Below are 19,669 nucleotides of genomic sequence, written 5' to 3'. Positions count from 1 at the left end.
TTGTTTTTTGCTCTAAATCACATAGAAAGCAAGAGGTTACGCTTGTATTGTAAAATATTACTTCAAACTCACATGCAAGGCACTCCATGTCATGACAGCTGTAACTGAATATTTTAATAGGACCATTTAATCATTCAAGCCATAACAAGACTCTCATGATATGATCTGAAACCATAAATGTGTCATTTAAAAACCGATGGGCATGTTCATGGTCTCCTGCATATGCTCCATTGATTACCTCTGACAGTTTTTGGGATAGTTACAGGTTTTGTTAATGATCAGGGGTTTCTTTACCTCTGGTGCCAGATACTCTGGCGTCCCACAGAAGGTCTTCATGGTAGCAGCATCAGTGATTCCTTCCTTGCAGAGGCCAAAGTCTGTAATTTTGATGTGACCATCTTTATCAAGCATTAAGTTCTCCAGCTGGGCAGAAAAGAAAAGAGTGTGTATTTGTTAACGTCTCGAAACAACAAACACAGAACTTGGTCATTAACACAAAGTTCTTTTTGAATCTGCTTCAAATTAGTACTTTGCATTGATTGGATTTAATTTATTTATAGAATGCTTGAATTACTATGTGACAGACAGTGCTTTTCCTTCCTTTTTAATTAAAGCATCTTAATAATACAACAAACACATACTTTATGGCTTTTACACGTGTTGAATTCATGATTGACAAATCATGAAAATCCAAATACTTGTAATGGTATCTACTTCTGTTAGTACTTGTACCTAAAGTACAAGTATTTTAATTCATGGTGTTAATAATGTCTTTAAAAAAGTGTCTAAAAAAAGTAGGCAACTACATGGATAATATATTTATCACTGGAAGTGAAAAGAAACTTCAAGCCACATTCATTTAACCTTTTAATTTTAATGGCTAAGCTGTTTGTCCAAGTTTCCTGGCACTTCCACAACTGGCTTGGTCCAAGGCTGCGAGCAAAACACTGTCATCATCCACAGCCACCAGAGTTTGATGTTTCCAAAAACCAAAGAAAAAAAGCCCCAAACTCTAGAGCTTTTAATTACATTTTCCACGTCCCATGACATACACTCGGATAAAGGCATCGCGACAGAACAAAACCTTCTCTCTAAATATATGAATTCTTTCCCCTTTTTCTGTTTACCTTGAGATCCCGGTACACAATCTTGGCAGAGTGCAGGTAGTCGAGGGCGGAAACGATCTCGGCGCCGTAGAAGCGCGTGCGGTCCTCGGAGAACACCCGTTCTCTCGACAAATGGAAAAACAGCTGCAGGGTAAACAGCAGGGACAGGATTGCAATAATTACTGATTTATTGGAGGAAATTAACACAACACAAACTGCCTCACATCGCCATATTGAGATGATAGATGGCGAGGCCCTCGGAGGACGCCCAGCGAACCCAGACAGCAGCTGGCATATCATCCCCAGCTTTCCAGAGACAGGCCGGTGCGGCCTGTTAAATCAGCATTTTAATCAATACACCAATCTTGTTAAAGGCAGCGCTGCGTACTCATGGGCTAACGCTCCATTAAAGTGGCAGGAGCGCCCCGTCCCCGGCAATCATCTCCGCCGTATCTTTTATGGAGTGCCCCGCGCTTCCTCTCTCCTCCCGAGTCAGATGTCAAGGGTTTCTGTCAACTGTCTGGCCCTCGGCTCCACTTGAACCCAGCTTATAGAAATTACCCAGAAGCCCGACGAGGAGAGTCTGTCTATTAATTGCTGTGGGATGTTTGAATATGGCTGTCCGGGGAGAGCTAACGGCTCCACTGATCAGCCGGAGGAGGGGGTGAGCGGGACCGGGGTGGCCGAGGACAGGTGTGCCTTCATCAGAGCACTGGCAGCTGTGAATGTGGCGAGGCTGAAAGGGGAGAGACTGATGGGCTCTGCGCAGCGTGTGGAGGTTAGGGGCTCTGGCTGGACCAGGCAGGGGGAGCAGGTGACATTGCAGGCTGAGGGAATGAGAGCGAGATTGCCGCCTCTCTGATTAAACAGCACCGTTGGTGGTGGAATTTCATTTATCAAAACTTGAGCCCCTCAAGATGGAATCCTGCGCTCTGCCATATCAACAGAGTGACGCTGTCAAACGTCTACCAAGTGCATCCTGGGCGATTACAAGCATTCAACAAAACTTACAACACTAAACATTTCAAACTGCTACTAGTTATAGCAGTTTGACTGACATTTGTAAAACAATATTCACATTTTTCTACATTTAGTCATTTGTGTTTTTAACATTTAGTCATTTTTCTACATTTAGTCATTCTACAAGCAATTGGTTGTTTAATATCTGTCTTCAAGGACTCAAATCACCCTGGTAACCGTCTATTCACTTTGCTTCCATCTAATAAGCGCTTACGTAGCCTGATGGCAAAAACTGAGAGACTTAGGAGGAGCTTCTTCCCCCAGGCCATCAGGCTCCTAAACTCTAACTCTGTGTCATAACATCACTTGACTCCATGTAAATATCACCATCAATAAACTATTCATAATTTTTCTCCATGTAAATATCATATATCAATAAGCTATTCATAATTTTTTTCTACCTCATATTGCTGCTATTTAAATACCCTGTACAACTTTTTTGCACATTATTTTTGCACATTCCTCTTATTACTATTTAAGTCAACAACATACTGACCTGCACATTTATATTTATATTTTTTATCTTATCTTTTATTTTATTTTATTCTTTTATTTTTTCTACTTTTCTTCTTCTTAATATTTGTATTCTATATAATTGCACTGTCCTTGGAGCGGACCTGATCTACATTTCACTGCTGGTTATACTCTGTATAATTGTGTATTTGACAAATAAAAACTCTTGAATCTTGAATCTTGTCTGCTGATAAATGGCACCATTTGGTAAGCACTACTACAATCGACAACAAACTGTGTTCACAGGTAAAAACGTTATCCCTTGTTTGCATAATTTCTCAACTTTTTATGTCACAGCCATTCATTTTCAAGTTAAATTTAAGTTACACCCAGTCCACTACAATTACAATTACAAAATTTTGTTAGACTAACCAGGACTTGTCACAACACTTATATATGTGACCCTGGACCACAAAACCAGTCTTAAGTCGCTGGGGTATATTTGTAGCAATAGCCAAAAATACATTGTGTGGGTCAGAATTATTGATATTTATTTTATGCCAAAAATCATTAGGACATTAAAGATCATGTTTCATGAAGATATTTAGTAAATTTCCTACTGTAAATATATCAAAACTTCATTTTTGATTAGTAATATGCATTGTTAAGAACTTCATTTGGACAACTTTAAAGGCAGTTTTCTCAGTATTTAGACTTTTTTTGCACCCTCAGATTCCAGATTTTCAAATAGTTGTATCTCGGCTAAATATTGTCCGATCCTAACAAACCATACATCAAGGGAAGCAAGGAAGAGCTGATAAAATGTAAAAACTGTAACTTGAATGCAATGCAAGTCGCTTTGGATAAAAGCGTCTTCTAAATGCATACATGTAAAATGTAAATATATTTATTCAGCTTTCAGATGATGTATATGACCCTTATGACTGGTTTTGTGGTCCAGGGTCACATATTGTAGCTCTTTTGTTGTTTCGATTGCTTCTATTGCCCTCATTTGTAAATCGCTTTGGATAAAAGCACTTGCTAAATTAATAAAAGTTTAACCATGTAGATAACAAAACAACGTTGCATAAAATAATAATTTGTTGCTATTGTTTAAATAGTCAAAAAAAATATTTACATTTAGGTTGAAAAACAAATGTGCATAAAATAATAATAACAATACATGTTAACCATTTAGATCGCAAAACAATAATTTAAAGTACTACATAAAATAGCGTAATAAATAAAAATATACATGTTGCTATTTATTTAATATTAATTTTGTTTTTATCCATTTAGGTTACAAAACAAATGTGCATAAAATAATAATAATAATACATGTCTAACCTTTTAGATCGCAAAACAATAATATAAAGTAATGCATAAAATAATAGAATAAATAAAACAAATAAATAAAAATATATTGCTTTTGATTTAATATTAATTTGGTTTTTGTCCATTTAGGTTACAAAACAAATGTGCATATAAAACAATACATTTCTAATAATTTAGATTGCAAAACAACTATGCATAAAATGATGTAAGAAATAGTAATAATAAGAATAATTGTTGTTGTTGTTGCTGTTATTAGACATTCATTTTGTGTTTTATCCATTTAGATAGCAAAACAAATCTGCATAAAAACAACAATTATTATTTAAAAACACAAGTACAAACATTGGTTCTGCATATCAGTTTTTAGACACTAAAATATACTTATCGACTGTTAATAATATTGGATGATCATTTTGCCACTTGTTAAATTTTTCAAAGGACAAGAGAAAGTCCCTTCGAACTGTAAATGCATCACAAGATATGATCTTGCACTTAACTTTTCGCTGATAACAGATTAACATTTTTAGCTCAGCACTATGGAATGCCAATCCTGCCATAATTAGAAATAAATAAAGAAAGAAATGAACAAAGAAATGTAAAAAAGCAAATATAAATAAATATATAAATAAATGTACAAAGAAAAAAAAAAAATATTATTATTTATCATTTTATTTCCTTATTTATGTATTTTTTTATTTACAAATTCTATATTTATTCATTTCCACTTTTATTTATTTTCAAATTTATGTATTTATTTCCACATTTATTTATCTCTACATTTCTTTGTCCGTAGGGTAATGAGGAGGGCGTGTTTTACCTCAGGAATAGCAATCGAGCCAGAGTAGGCGAGAGGTAAGCTTTGAGGCCACAGTGAAATCTTGTAGTGCCCAAACGAAATTCAAGAAGTGTAGCCTACATGACGTGCCTGTTGATAGTGTTTGATGAATGACTTAGATGGGCAGTATGGCCAAAATCTTATATCACGGATCAGTGGCAACTACAGACAGTGCAGCCGCCCGAAGTGACTATGTTAATATAGTCACAATATAATAACAATACAATATAATTAGTGCAGAGATTCTAGAACTTCTGTCAAGCATTTCAGAGGTCTTGTGTTCGAATTTTTTTTTCCATTAAAACCAAAAGTGTTCATCAGTGATTGTATATCAAGAGCAGGAACACGTTTGTGTGCATTTTGTTTTGGTTTTGTGCTTTTATCAAAACGAAGTGCTTGATCGTCTGTGTTGTGCACGAGCGCCAAGAAAGAACTGATAACAGCGGCAACAAGCACATGCCATGATTTAAAAAACAACACATTCCAGCAATAGATCGCCTGCTATTTGACACACACCAACAAATTTCTTATCGCATGGAGATGTTTCTTTCTTTAGTACATCCGTGCGTCACCGCAACATGTTGCAAAAAGTGATGGGGTCGTGGAGACACGTCCCACCTGCAAATTACGCCTATTCAATAGGCTAGTACTTTGAGGAAACTATTAAAAATATTCCACAGAATGAATAGTCTTGTTTTATTTGCTATATGTAATTTCCATATACATATGATAAATTGATAATTATTCGTTGAGTTTCAGTTCATCTTTGAGATGTGTTTCAGAAAGAGTCTCTCAGCGACGGCTGAAAGCACACCCTGTTTATTATAAATTTTATTTTTACTTTACAAAAGCACAAGGTTTTGTTTTTATTATTAGTGTACACAAATAAAAGTAGGCCATTTATAGTTTAGAATGATGTCTTGCACTAATCTGTATGGCCAAAAATGACGGAGTAGGCTATTTCAAGTTGTTTCCGCTGTCATGAGCAAAAAATCCATGCTGGTGCATTCGTCGGCCAGAGGGTTAAAGCAAGCATAGCCTATTTCGTTTCATAGGCCTATTTATGTTTAAATATTAGGCAATAATGTTTGTTTTATTTACATCTATGTTGATTATGAAAAGTGAACAGCATGACCAAGATGGGCTCATAAGATGCACAATATGTCGAGAGACATGGAGTGGGTCAGACATGATTTTGACCACTTCATTGAGTTTTGTTTTGTAGAAAGCCTATCTTTGAAGTGAATTTCGTTTTGTATAAATTGTATCTTAATTTTAGTCAATGTTTCATCAACCAATTGTCTGGATTTAATTAATAAATAAAGAATTTAATAAAGAAAACCAAGAATGTTGGCTGAGGAATCTATTGTAACAAACGAACCCACCATGTTTCCGCGGCCTTTGAGTAAGGCTGAAACAATACGTCGTTATTCTGTTTTTAATAAATTTCTTGAATACATGTGTTAATTAGGCCTACTTAATTAATTGATAAGATGTTGATTTTAGTTTGGTCTAAATTAAGTAGATTAGACACAAATTTGCTTATATGGGTTCCCATCTAGACAAGAGTGCTGTGTGTTTGTATGTGCTTCATAACTGTGCAGCCCAGGGGGCTCGTCGTAATAGCCTTCACTGGGGCCCGTCATTACTATGTTACACCACTGTCACGGGTTAAGTCATTTAATATACCCTAACTGACATTGGATACATATACTCTTTATTCTGGACATAGCCGTAAAACATCATCCGGTCTGGATTTCTAAGATGTCTTGGGCTGGCAAACATGAACAGTAACATCTTCAATAGATCTGATAACAGGCACTGTTTTTGAAATCATGGCGTGTGCTTGTTGCCGCTGTTATCAGTTCTTTCTTGGCGCTCGTGCACAACACAGACGATCGAGCACTTCGTTCTGGTAAAAGCACAAAACCAAAACAAAATGCACACAAATGTGTCCCTGCTCTTGATATACAATCACTGATGAACACTTTTGGTTTTAATGGGAAAAAAAAATCTATATGAGGGTGTATTCGAACACAAGACCTCTGAAATGCTTGACAGAAGTTCTACCGCTAGACTATCAAAGCACACGACAAAAGCATGCAAATTTATGTATTTATTCACTCCTGGGAAAAATCTCTGCACTAATTATACTGTATTATTAATATTTATATTTAAATTAACAGTCACTTCGGGCGGCTGCACTGTCTGTAGTTTCAACTGACCCGTGATATAAGATTTTGGAACACTATCAACAGGCACGTCATGTAGGCTACACTTCTTGAATTTCGTTGGGGCACTACAAGGTGTCACTGCGGCCTCAAAGCTTACCTCTCGCCTACTCTGGCTCGATTGCTATTCCTGAGGTAAAACATGCCCTCCTCATTACCCTACGGACAAAGAAATGTAGAAATAAATAAATTTGAAAATAAATAAAAGTGGAAATAAATAAATGTGGGAACAAATTTAAAAATACATAAACAAAATAAATAAAATAAACAAATACACACATTTACTTTTATTTGTACATTTATTTATATATTTATATGAGCTTTTTTACATTTCTTTGTACATTTCTTTATTTATTTCTAATTATGGCAGGTTTGGCATTCCATACAGCACAGCCTCACAGTGAGTAAGTAGATATTAGTGACGGCATTACTACAGAAATAGACTGTCTGCAAACACAGACGAAAAGACAGACACACAAAAGCAAACACACACGTACCTCTCCTCCATTGACATACTCCATCACGAAGCATAGGCGGTCTTTTGTTTGGAACGAGTACTTCAAAGACTGAAACAGCAGGTGGATACACCATTAGAGGAAAAACAAAAGCAAAAAAAAATAAAACAACCGCAACGTGAGAGACGCTCATCAAAATGTATGGTGAGAGAAACATTTGTCTCGAGAGAAAATGAAAGGAGCATTTTGAAAAGCTTTGCTCTTTCTCGCAGGCCTTGATGCTAACTTTGAGGGAAGGTGAAGTTTACGAGGGAACACCAGCTTGACTGACAGTGGTAAATTGTTTTGCTAAACCTGCTGTGTATGTTGCGTGGCATACAACAGCATCTGGAGTGTCAGAAAATTACCTCTCACTGGCGACTTCTCAACAGATGCACAGCTACATTTAGGCCGCTAATTTATTACAGTTTATTCTCTACATTATAACGAGGCTCCAGGGAAAAGCCAATCATATATACAAAAGCACTGGGAAGCGTTAAGGTCTCTGTAAATCCACTCTGAATGATAGTTGATTATAAAATGTGCACTCACGGTTAAAAAAGGATGTCTTGTGTTTTTTAGTACTCTGCTTTCTGTAAGTGTGTGGGCCACTTCGTCCTACAGGAAGAAAGAGAAGGTGGATCATGAATTGTGTTTTCTCTAGATAAACCAGGTTTGCTTACAGTACATGTGCACAGTGGATTTAATGAGGATTTTATTACAAAGCTTCTCAAAAAAGCATGGGATTCAAATTACACTTTTATAACTGCGTTAAAATGTCGTTGCCTACACCTTTGAGATCCGAACCTAGATAAATAGCATACAGAATGAAAAAAATCTAATTTATTCACTAAATATTCCTCATGATTCTTACCTTGGCAATAATAACCTCTTTCTTTAAAATTTTCATTGCATAATATTTCCCGCTGGCCTTCTCCCGTACAAGAATGACTTTTCCAAAAGTGCCTTTTCCCAACAATTTTAAGTAGTCAAAGTCATTCATTGTCTGCAAAAAAAAGAAAAAGCAATAAATTGTCAGACTTGCTGAAATGCAATGCATATAATTGGGGTCTACATTTCTATTTTGTTAATGTAACTCAATCAGAATACGTTCACATCTTACATATCTGCTGCGGGGATGTAATCCTGCTGCTTAGAGACTTCACTGCCACCAACACACTGACATGTTTGTACATTAGCTTGTTGTTTAAAAATGATGAAACTCCCAGAAATACACAGCCTTAAAAGACATTATTGAGAGAGAGTTTCCTAATTTTGTGCATTTGAGTCGTAAGGTCTGTTTCATATATCCTGAATCTGCAGCTGTAGGCGTGCACTGAGCTTTCACAGTGACAGCACTTCTGCTGCTGCTCGAGAAAGAAAATGGAGTGATTTCTGAGTTACTACATTGAGTATTTCTTGAATAAATTAGAAAATGCTTATTTGGGAGTGTGCCAGAACAAAACTTGATTATCATGAGATCCAATGTACATGAGGAGGGGATCAAATTTACAACCCAAACTCTAAAGAGCAGCTACAAACTGCTTAAATCATCTGGAATCGAACAATGCCTGAGAGTTTGTTTCACAACTTTATATTGCTTCTATAGCAAAACAAAATCATGTTGATAAACAGGTTTATTGTGCATTTACATTGTCTTTGCTGCTTAGTTCATCATGTGATGTTGGGTTCAGTATCCAAACTCTACCAGCAGGCACAGAAATAAATGAATAGTTCACCCAACGATGAAAATCTGTAGAAAATTTACTGAAAGGTCACTAGTGGAAGCTAAAGTTAAATTGCCCTGATGTATGTGTTCATTAAAAACACACAGTTTAATTGATGGACTGGAGACAAGTTGATTACTTGTGGATTATTGTGATGTTTTTATCAGCTGTTTGGACTCTCATTCTGACGGTACCCATTCAGTGCAGAGGATCCATCCAAGTGTCGTAATGCTACATTTCTCCAAATTAATAAGCAAACAAACTCTACATCTTGGATGGCCTTGAGGGTGAGTACATTTTTAGCCAGATGTCATTTTTAAGTGAACTATTTTCTTTATAATAATTCCTATAACTTTTTGCTGATTTCTGCCATTCAGCTTCCCAATGTCCCAGGCTTATAATGTGCGCAGCAAACATCAAAATCTGTATTTGAAGGCACCTTGCGTTTGTGATGGCTGATAGATGTGTCCATCTCCTCCTCTCCCATGTTGTCTATCTGTGAGGTGGGACTACATTGGATACGTTCCTCTTCCTGTCTTTGGAGTTTATCTGCCACCATCTGGATCGCCTCTGCCCACTCATCCCTTTGGAAACACACACAAAGCCCATGCTTCTAAAAAAGCCATTTATTAAAACAAAACAAAAAAACCACTGCTTAATACTTCAAGAACACATTTGAGACACAATTAACGAACACATGGTTCAGGTATAAATGTAAACTGAAATGTGAATGTGACCTTTTTACTTTATTGAAGACATCAGGCCAGAGCATCCGAGTAATTCACAAGGCCCTTCTCACTAGGTGACAGTATAATCTAACATGAGTGGGGAAGCCGCCCCTCTCTGAGAATAGTGTCTCCCACCATTGAGTTTTCATTTGTCGTGCAGCACAACATCTGTTGTGTAGAATCAGTGGTGCATTCATGTTTTTGAGCATGTGTTAGTTTAATAATGATGGATTCATCTGAGCGAAGCTAGCAGTTTCTCACTGTTTTACAGAAGCATACTGAACTAGACAGTAGGACTATGTGGTACAGCACAGTACTACAAGTTTACAGTGGTATACAGTATAATATCATAATTTAGCAAATTTTAGTACCCAGCTTAAACAACGTCATTAATCAGCACATTTTGGAAGTTCACCATGCTGATAAAAAAAAAAAGAAAAAAAGTTTAAGGTGATTATCTGGTCTCCTAGCCTGCTCAGTATAGCTATGCCAGTCTATTTTAATGGTTTTAGAGGAATTTTATATGAAACATACAGTATATACACACATACATCACTGTTCAAAAGTTGATCAGTATTTTAAAGAAATAATACTTTTACTTATTACAGTAATACTTATAATAATTCAATACTTTTTATTCAGCAAGCATAAATATTTCTTGAGCAGCAAATCAGAATATTAGAATGATTTCTGAAAGATCATGTGACACTTAAGCTTGGAGTAATCTGTGCTGAATTAATTGTGTTATTTGTGTTTATTTAAATGTAGCCTTGGTGAGCAAAAGAAACTATTTTAAAAACATTAAGAAATTTTACCAACCCAAAACTTTTGAACAGCATCGTATGCTACTAAGTGGAATAAATAAAGTCATAATGTGCTGAATGGTATTATTATTATTAATAACAAATAATAATGTTGCAACTGCTTCTTACAGTAAAGATCACATGCTTTAAGTGTCATCCAAAAAGAACTGAATGTTTTAACAAAAACTACTTTAGTTGTTAATACTTAAATAATATATATTGTATATGTGTTTTTCTTTACACAGAATTATTGCATCAATTGACAGTCAGTTTCATTTCCTCCGTTGGCCAAGGTTGTTCAATTGTTGCATAAGGTACAGATTTAGTATTGAGACAGAGGTACCAGAGGCTGGTATCGTACCAAAGCAAAAATTTTGGTATTGATCCAGCCCTACCAGGCAGAGTCTGAAAACATGCACTCTTGTGCATTGCCATTTGTTAGTGGGGAATCCTCAAAAAGAACAAGAGATGGAAATATTTATTATCTCCAACATAATGTATGGATTTCCATTCTGGCTCTTTTTTCAGTGGAAGTTACAATCCCCATGGTAGTGCATTTGAAATCCCAAGGCAAATTCAAGATTCATTGGGTTAAAACAGTAACATATACAAAGGGCCCTGTGCACCCTCTCAAGGTCGTGCAGATGAATGGGTGTGGAGTGGTTTGGTGTATAATGAGCGGTTTTTGCTAATGAGAGATAAAGGCTTTGAATACAGTCTGGCCTTCTGCCAGCTGTCGCCACATCTCTCCTCCTCACATGTAGGCCTGCAGTTTCTGGGCCTCTGCCAGTACGCTGTGTCCCACTCCTGTTCAGAGCTGTGTGTGGGGGGTAAACAAAGTGCGCATTGGACTGCAATGCCCTGTGATAGATAGACAAGCAAGTTAGGAGTGCGAGGATAAACGGCTCAGTGTCTGTTCATATCTTTTGTGTGATTAGATGTTCTCTCGGTCTCTTTCAAACGCTGTTATAGGAACTGCTCGACCATTATTCTGTGACCCCAAAAAGATACTGACAACAATAATAGGCAAATATTTCTCAGCTTCTTGGAGAGGGGAGATAACAAATCCTAGTTTAATGGTATCAAAATCAATGAAAATTAAATAGGTTTGACTATTTTGACTAAATCTCCTAAAAGATGTGTTTTTCTTGCACCTCAAATTAAGACAAAAAGCATATTTGTAAAAAGAAGCTAAAAGAGGACTGGATAAATGATCATCATCACTGATCATCATTGAAAAAACAAAATATAATGATTCCTTTAAGGACTAATTGGTTATGAACAACTGGATTACTGACAACTAAAGCAAATTTGATCCCACTTTAAATTAGGTGGACTTGCATCAAAAAATAAGTATGATGTACTTATTGTGTTCATATTGTATTGCAAAACACTTTTGCTGCTATTGAGGCAGGATACATGTAAGGTTAAGGACAGGTTTGGTGGAATGGGTAGGTTTAAGGGTGGGTTAAGGGTGTAAGGGATGGGTCAACAGTGTAGTTATAAATGTAATTAAAGAAATTATCAACAGATGTAATTACATGCAAGTATTTATTAAAAATATAAGTACAATGGCCAAGTATGGTGACCCATACTCTGAATTTGTGCTCTTTATTTAACCCATCCAAGTGTACACACAGTAGTGAACATACACCCGGAGCAGTGGGCAGCCAATGCTGCGGCACCCGGGGAGCAGTTGGGGGTTCGGTGCCTTGCTCAAGGGTCTCACCTCAGTCGTAGTATTGAGGGTGGAGAGAGTGTTGGCTATTCACTCCCCCACAATCCCTGCCAAACCTGAGACTCCAACCCACGACCTTCGGGTTACAAGTCCATCTCTCTATCCATTAGTCCACGACTGCATAAGTGCACTGTATCAAATATTAATTTAAATTACACAGTACTTAAGGCCACCTAATATAAAGTAGGACCACAAATTCTACATAATATACAGATCAACTTACAGTAAATGGACACTGGTCAAATTTTCTAACGATTCTGGTTCTTCTATACGTGCAAATAATAATGTGTGATGTTTTTCTGTCTCTCTGACAGCTACAAACAGTTCATTATCACTTTACATTCTTATGGGACATGCTTTGTTGTCTATAGATTTAAAACAAACTGAGATATAAAAGAGGATCAGCTCATAATGTGAGCAAGTGTTTTGGCATGCCTTTTCTCTCGCTAATGGGAAAATTAATATTTGTGTTTGCTAAAGGTGAGCATCACTATTACTGTTGCTCATATGTAGGGTAAATTTACAAAATCATGTAGTGATCACACATACAGTTTCATATGGGCCAAAGAAAATCACAGAGAATACAAACTGAAGGAAGGACTTGAGACTAATTTAAGCGTCAGAATAACAGAGACTGTGCATGGACTATTTTAACTTGGGTCAGTAAACTATCACCCATTTACCCATATATTTAAGCTTCACTACCTCTTCCGCAAACGCTTAACCCCTCCACAGCCTTAAACCAAAACATGTAAACACAAACACATTTACTTGGTTATCTAAATGAGGACATTGCATAGATTTATATTGTTTTTATTTATATCTAGTTCAAAATACTGTTAGGGTGTAACCTGCCATAACCTACAGCCTGACAGAAAATATTTTTACAAAATTTTTATAATCATTTTTTGTTTGTTTTGTCAGGTTCAGCTTACTTATTGGTACAAATTTGTAGGTACACACACACAAACAAATTCCTCTTCTTCTTTTCTGCATTTCACCTCTGCTCTAGCTTGTTTCTTAATGTAGCTTTTTTTCATAAAGCATCTGCTAAATGTATAAATGTAATCAATACATTATCAGCCAAGCAATTACTAAGGTCTATCATATTTTCTACTATGGTCATTATTAATGCTTTAAATTAAAACGAGTATGTAGCGTAGTAGAGTTAGTAGTAGTAGTTAATAGTTAGTAAGGAACATAATAGAGTTCTCATTCAAACTGTATTTTCTTTTTGTATGAAGTGGTGACCAATCAACAGTTTTGTTTAGTTGTAGCAACTATATAATGATGCTCTTAATAATTGTTTTTTCTATATTAGAGACCGTTCTCACCTCTCTTCTAGCGTGTCCACGTGGAAGGTCCTCTCTATGACTGTAGTCCATTGTAGACATCTAATAATAAAAGTGTTCGGCTTTGGTCGTTCAGTTTTCATCAGCTGGCATTCTGGAATGACAGACCAAAGGAAATTGTAGCCACATTAAATTTCATCTGCACAATGGAAAAAAAAAACATACACACTTTATAAAAATACACGTCAATCACAGGCAGGGAGAAATCTGACCTGAATACTAAAGTAAACCCAGCCCACTTCCTAACTCTCCGGCTGCGAGTGTTTGCCATTGTCAGAGTGTTTTATTTGATAAACAGAGGGGAGTAGCGAGTCCGATGTAAAACAAATGGCCATTAGCAGAGAGGAGGCAGTGGGTGGGAGACTGCCACGGTGAGATGAACGAGCGAGAGGTACATTTGCTGGAATGTGGCGCAACATTTCATATACAGCGCTTAGCTCTGCCACATCAGCCACTGCCCAGTCAGAGGGAAGTAATGCACATCTCGGACACTATATGAAAGTAGCAGGGGACAGAGGTAACGTTCAGACTAGGCTCATCACCGCTGTAGATTCTGGGGACAGCCTGGGCTGCCAGTCCCATAATGAGGGCCCTAAGCTGGCCAATTTCAGCCACCTCTGAATGACGGCAGGGCCTAAATTTAGACAGGAAGGTTAATGACAACACCGCTAAGGTCACGAAGCCACACACTGTACAGAACATCTACCTGGGCAGTAGGGGGAAAATCGAGTCCCATGCTGAGTGCAGAAAAACAAGGTCACAGCAGCCAGAATGTGACACCTCAGGAGGAGAGGAGGCAGAGCTGACAGTATTGTTTGCTTTGCCACATTAGAGCACAAATGACGAGCTTTGCTTCAAGCAAGAGACGCTAAGGAAATCTAGCATGCCAATTAAACAGCCCAGAAGCTGCGACTTCCGCTGCTCACAACTTGCAACATCTCTTAAAGGTTTCTCAAGTCCAAAATAAGGTTGAAAGGGTGCTAATGCACAAAAACATCAGGAGACAAAACATGGCAATCGGCTGTGTAAATGTTAGCAAGAACTAGCTTTAAAGAAAAAGGCTAGAGGGTTAAAAAAAAAACAAATAACAGTTTCCAAATAAAAAAAAAAAATTTTTTTTTTTTAGCTTAAACGTATCAAGTACTTAGAAATGTACTCTTTGTATTGAAAAACTTTCATACCTTTTTAACCAAAAGTGTTTGAATGTTCAGCAGCCATTACTCCAGTGTTCAGTGTCACATGATCCTTCAAAATCACTCACACGGCCCTATGAATTCTGTTTTATTTATTCCCCACAAATGCAATTAAATTAAACTGTATCAAAAAGCATTTACTTATACAATTTAAAAGCAATTCATTAAAAGTTTAACAAAAATTTAATTTTTAGGCCCTATGAAATTTGTTTTGTTTTTTGTTCCCTCTCAAATCCCATCAAATCCCAAATCCCAAAGTTTTCCCATTAAAATTTTTCTGGGTTCCATTTTAACGGTTTAATTAAATTTTAGTAATAAAATGAATAATTAACTGATCAAATTTTATCAATTATAAAAATTATATTTTTTTTGTTTGTTTACACTAATAAGGCCCTATGATTTTTTTTTCTTTCAGAAATACTGTGTTGTATATTTACATTTACACAATAAATGAAGGCATAAGACATTAATTTACCTTTTAAATAAATGAAAATTCAACAAACTCTTCCATTTTTTGGCAAACAAAGTGCTGCACAACAGAGGTTTACAGTTAAAATTAAAACATGGAAGGAAAATTGTGTGATTATTCTTGACTTTTTTAATAATAGTAGTAGTAGTAGTACATTTATTGCGTTGAGTAATTTATTTCTGTCAAAATTTCTTCAAGTAAACCGAATTTTTATGGGTTGCTTTGAAAACCATAACAAGAAAAAGTTTCTGATAAAAAATTTAAATTGTGTAGTAAACGAAACCGTGTGTCTGCGCTATTCATTCACACAGAAACATGCATGATTCATATTTAAATAGTCTTTTTGCAGTTTAATATTCACAGACACTAATTCATACCACCATTTGACTTAAGTGTACTGACCTACTTTTGATTTATTCTTCCGAAATTTGACAAATTCCGTGACATTCCCACGATATACAGTAAGTTCCATTTTTATGACTGGATTCCGCGATTCCGTCTGCATTTTTCGCATCAAGGATATTCATAGGGCCCTACTAATATGCTGATTTGCTACTTAAGAAATTATTCAGGATTTGTTGATGAATAGAAAGTTCAAAAAACAGAATTTATTGAAAATAGAAATTTTTATATACATATACAGTACACACATATAAACGTATCTGTCAAAATTTCTTGTGTCAAAAAACTTATATAAGGCAGCATTTCCATCTTTGGTGGTGGAAGCTCTAAACAGAACAAATTGGTGGATCTCACCATGCAAAGTTATTTGTCATATGCTGCAATCATTGTTAAAAAAGACAAATTGGTCAATATGGACTGCGGTGTACTAGGGAGCAGATGCAGGGCTGGTCAGGCTGTGTACAAGACTCTGTGAGAGCGGTCCGGAGGAAGGCAGTCTGGTGGCAGCTCGTTGCACAGGGGGTGAGAGCGATGCCATTTCAGAGAGTGCATTAGGCTATCAGCCACCCAGCACCACCTGGCCTCCCAGCTTTCTGCAACAGATGTGGCAATCCTCTCCCACTGCCAAGCGGCCCAGGCTGGATGTATGGCCACCCCTCGCTCCTCCAGCCTTTAGATTAAAACCTGGCTGGGCCTTTTGACGGATGGAGGGATGGGGAGCCGCTCACAGCATGTGTACAGAAACTAGCGCTGAAAGCCATGCGCTTGAGCTTGAGTTGTGTTCCAGAGGAAATAAGTCACTGCTTTCCATGATTTTATTCCATTAAAATATAAATTCTATTCCCCAAAAATCATTTAAAAACAAGATGAAACAGAACTGTGAAAGACTGCAAAGCATTATGGCTAAATCAATCACAATTTTGCACATCTGGAAGGATCCCGACATTAGAAAAGAGTGGTTAAAGTTTATTTTCAGCGATCCTTGATCATTTCAGATTTGCCTTAACAGTTTGAGTGGCACATTTCTGGACTTTAAAAATGTACCACAAACTTTGCATTATAAAGGTCATTTTACATGTTTGTAAATTAAAAGTAGATTAGCAAATACAGCCTGTTTTATTCTAATAGTTAGAGAAATTAAAATTACAACTAGCATAATAACATCTCAGTTCGTAAAAAATATCAAATGAGAAATTACACAAAAGACCATTCAAAACCACATTGTGCTGATCTGTGCTAGCAAGTTTTAGCTGTCAAATTAGTATATGAACATAATTTGGGATTTAATACAGATCAGTGAATCCACTCTTGAGTTAATTCAAGGAGACTGAGCTCTCTGTTGCCTCACAAAAGAAAAAAAGAATGTACAAAATGTTGCTCGTCTTGCTTTGAAGGCATCACTTACTTGCAACAGAGAAGTTATTGAGAGGGTAGGGAAGATCTGCATCCTGTGGCTTCTCCTTATATCCGATAAAGGACCCATCGGTTTTTAGCAGGAAGTAGCGCGGTCTCCAATTCTTAATATATTCACCTGAGGAAAAAAAATTATAATTTAAATGACAAATAACAGAAAACATGACCTCAAACGGCTTATGCAAACACTAAAAACTCAACCTCCCATTCACACTTTTACAACTGAGGGAAAACACGTCTTCATTAAAAACCCACATTGTTTCGGGTAGTGATATCACAAGATTAATATCCCATACACACAGAATGAACACGATTAGATGGTGCTTATCCGTTGAATTGACTTAATTTTGACTTTGCAAATGATTAAACACAGGATTAAAATGTTAACATGTTTACCACTGCTAGTCCAGCTGTCAGCTACTGCATCATCTGCCTAAATCCGAGGGCAGGTGTCAGAACAACCCAAACCAGGGCCGGTGGCACCAGGTCGGCTTACAGTGAAACACATGAGGAAACGCACCACGGACGGGGTCACAGAATCCTCACAGGGGGCAGCAGAGACACCTTTAACCTTTCTATGCTAAAGCCGCAAAAAACAACATCTGCTGAGCAGCTGGTCATGCCATATTATCATGCAAAACTTCTGGTGCAACAGCCTGCGCTATCTAATAATAAACAGCAGGATTACAAGGGTGTCAGCATCACCATGCAGGGGGCAAAGCCGCATGCACACACAGTCCAATAACAGGCTTCAAGAGTGATAATGCACACAACATCTGCCTGCTGAGTGATGCATGCTGGATGCTGAAACCAAACACACTTGTTCATTTGCAATTTCATACAGTGAACAATGAAAAGTTTGATTTTCAGAATACGAATGCATTGCATTTTGTCTGTTGCTTGTCAATCACACCACGTGGTAAAAACAAGGAAATACAAAAGTCAGAGCTGGGTAGTAACTGATTACATGTAATCTGGATTAAGTAATCAGAATCCAAAAATTAAGTACTTGTAATTAGATTAAATTACATTTTAAAATACTCAGAAACGGACTACAGTTACTATTTTATTGATTACATATTATTTACACAATAGCAATAATTTATTCATCATTTATTGATTATCCCTAATTCCTCTTTTCCATCTTTTAAATGTTCTTTTCTAAAATAGCCTACAACTTATATGCACTCAGAGAGTCTTCCAGTTTTGCTGACATTCACACAAAAACCAGTAATTAGTCAGGTGGCGATAATTACAAAGAAATTTGAGAGGCCATTCAGCATTTGACCACTGGATTCACAAAAATCATTTCAGTAAGAAGTGTTTTCTCAGCATTTCAACATTGCATCGACAGCTGATGAACACATTCATTTTTATATGAATTATCACTCAGTTGGTTATTTAATGTATTACCATGTCTTTGGAAGGCTTTTTTTGTCTTTCAAACACATTCAAAAACATTTACATGTTTATGGTTTTCTGTTGGTTAATGGTCATATGTGCAGGTAAACAAATAAAATATTAGTAAGTGCTTTATATAGATTGATGTGATTTTAATTTGACATTTGTATGATTTAATTCATTATTCATGATAAACCCCATGTAATATAATGTTAAATGCACCTCATGTTGTTAATAACATTGAATGGAATATATTTTCTTTCTTCTTTACATTTTTATATTAATATGATACAAGATTATCCTTTGTTATTATTATTTTGTGTCATTCAAAACTATCAATACCAAAGCAGTCCACATGCTATATTACAAGCTTTCTAAAGCCATACAATAACTGTATGAGAAAAAATATAAAGAGAGTAAATGAGCAAAAAAAAAAAAAGCTAATTAAAAATCTTTTAAAAGTTTATAAAAATAAACTCGGGGATATCAAAACCGAAAACACAAACGCATCCTATTTTTGTCATTGTTTAAGCCATCACACTACGCAATCTAACCTCAGGACTCAACTGTTTAAATCTGTTCTTGCTGATCATATTTATTAAGATAGACAATCTGGTATTGGTTCAAGCGCAGACGCAGGAGAATCCAGACATGTAGTTTCTGATTCTGAACTCCTGGTAATTAGCCACGATCTTCTCTAAGTGACACATGAGCCTCGTGACAGCTCTGATCACTTTTTTTCAGCAGAAGAGAAAATAAACAACATGTTCTATTTGTAACATCCACTTAAAGCATAATGACACCAGCTTCTCCTAATTAACACATCAGAGAAAAACACCTGCTCATGTTAATTTGAGGAAACGGAGGTCTTCGCCGGTATGCCTCAATGTGGAAGAGGAATCGCTGGGTAGGAGGGAACAGCTGAACAGAGGCATCCGCCTTCCAATCAAAAGATACAAAAAAACAAGG

At 36.5% G+C, this 19,669-nt stretch overlaps 1 protein-coding gene across 2 annotated transcripts in view; it reads right to left on the bottom strand.

Annotated features, from left to right (window-relative positions):
* The window catches only part of LOC306882720 (RAC-gamma serine/threonine-protein kinase), a 98,008-nt gene that overhangs the window by 12,077 nt on the left and 66,262 nt on the right, over positions 1-19,669 (bottom strand). For both annotated transcript variants that reach the window (XM_079437562.1, XM_079437563.1), the window contains 8 exons: positions 17,292-17,417; positions 13,805-13,916; positions 9,641-9,785; positions 8,349-8,480; positions 8,027-8,092; positions 7,478-7,546; positions 1,128-1,250; positions 295-423 (listed from right to left, as the gene is read on the bottom strand). In XM_079437562.1, coding sequence (XP_079293688.1) covers positions 295-423; positions 1,128-1,250; positions 7,478-7,546; positions 8,027-8,092; positions 8,349-8,480; positions 9,641-9,785; positions 13,805-13,916; positions 17,292-17,417 — 902 coding nt within the window. The remainder of the gene's footprint in view (positions 1-294; positions 424-1,127; positions 1,251-7,477; positions 7,547-8,026; positions 8,093-8,348; positions 8,481-9,640; positions 9,786-13,804; positions 13,917-17,291; positions 17,418-19,669) is intronic.

This window comes from Barbus barbus (assembly GCF_936440315.1).
Source record: "Barbus barbus genome assembly, chromosome: 16".
Lineage (NCBI taxonomy): Eukaryota > Metazoa > Chordata > Actinopteri > Cypriniformes > Cyprinidae > Barbus > Barbus barbus.
The sequence above is the reverse complement of the archived record's forward strand: the minus strand, read 5'-3'. Positions and strand labels throughout refer to the sequence as shown.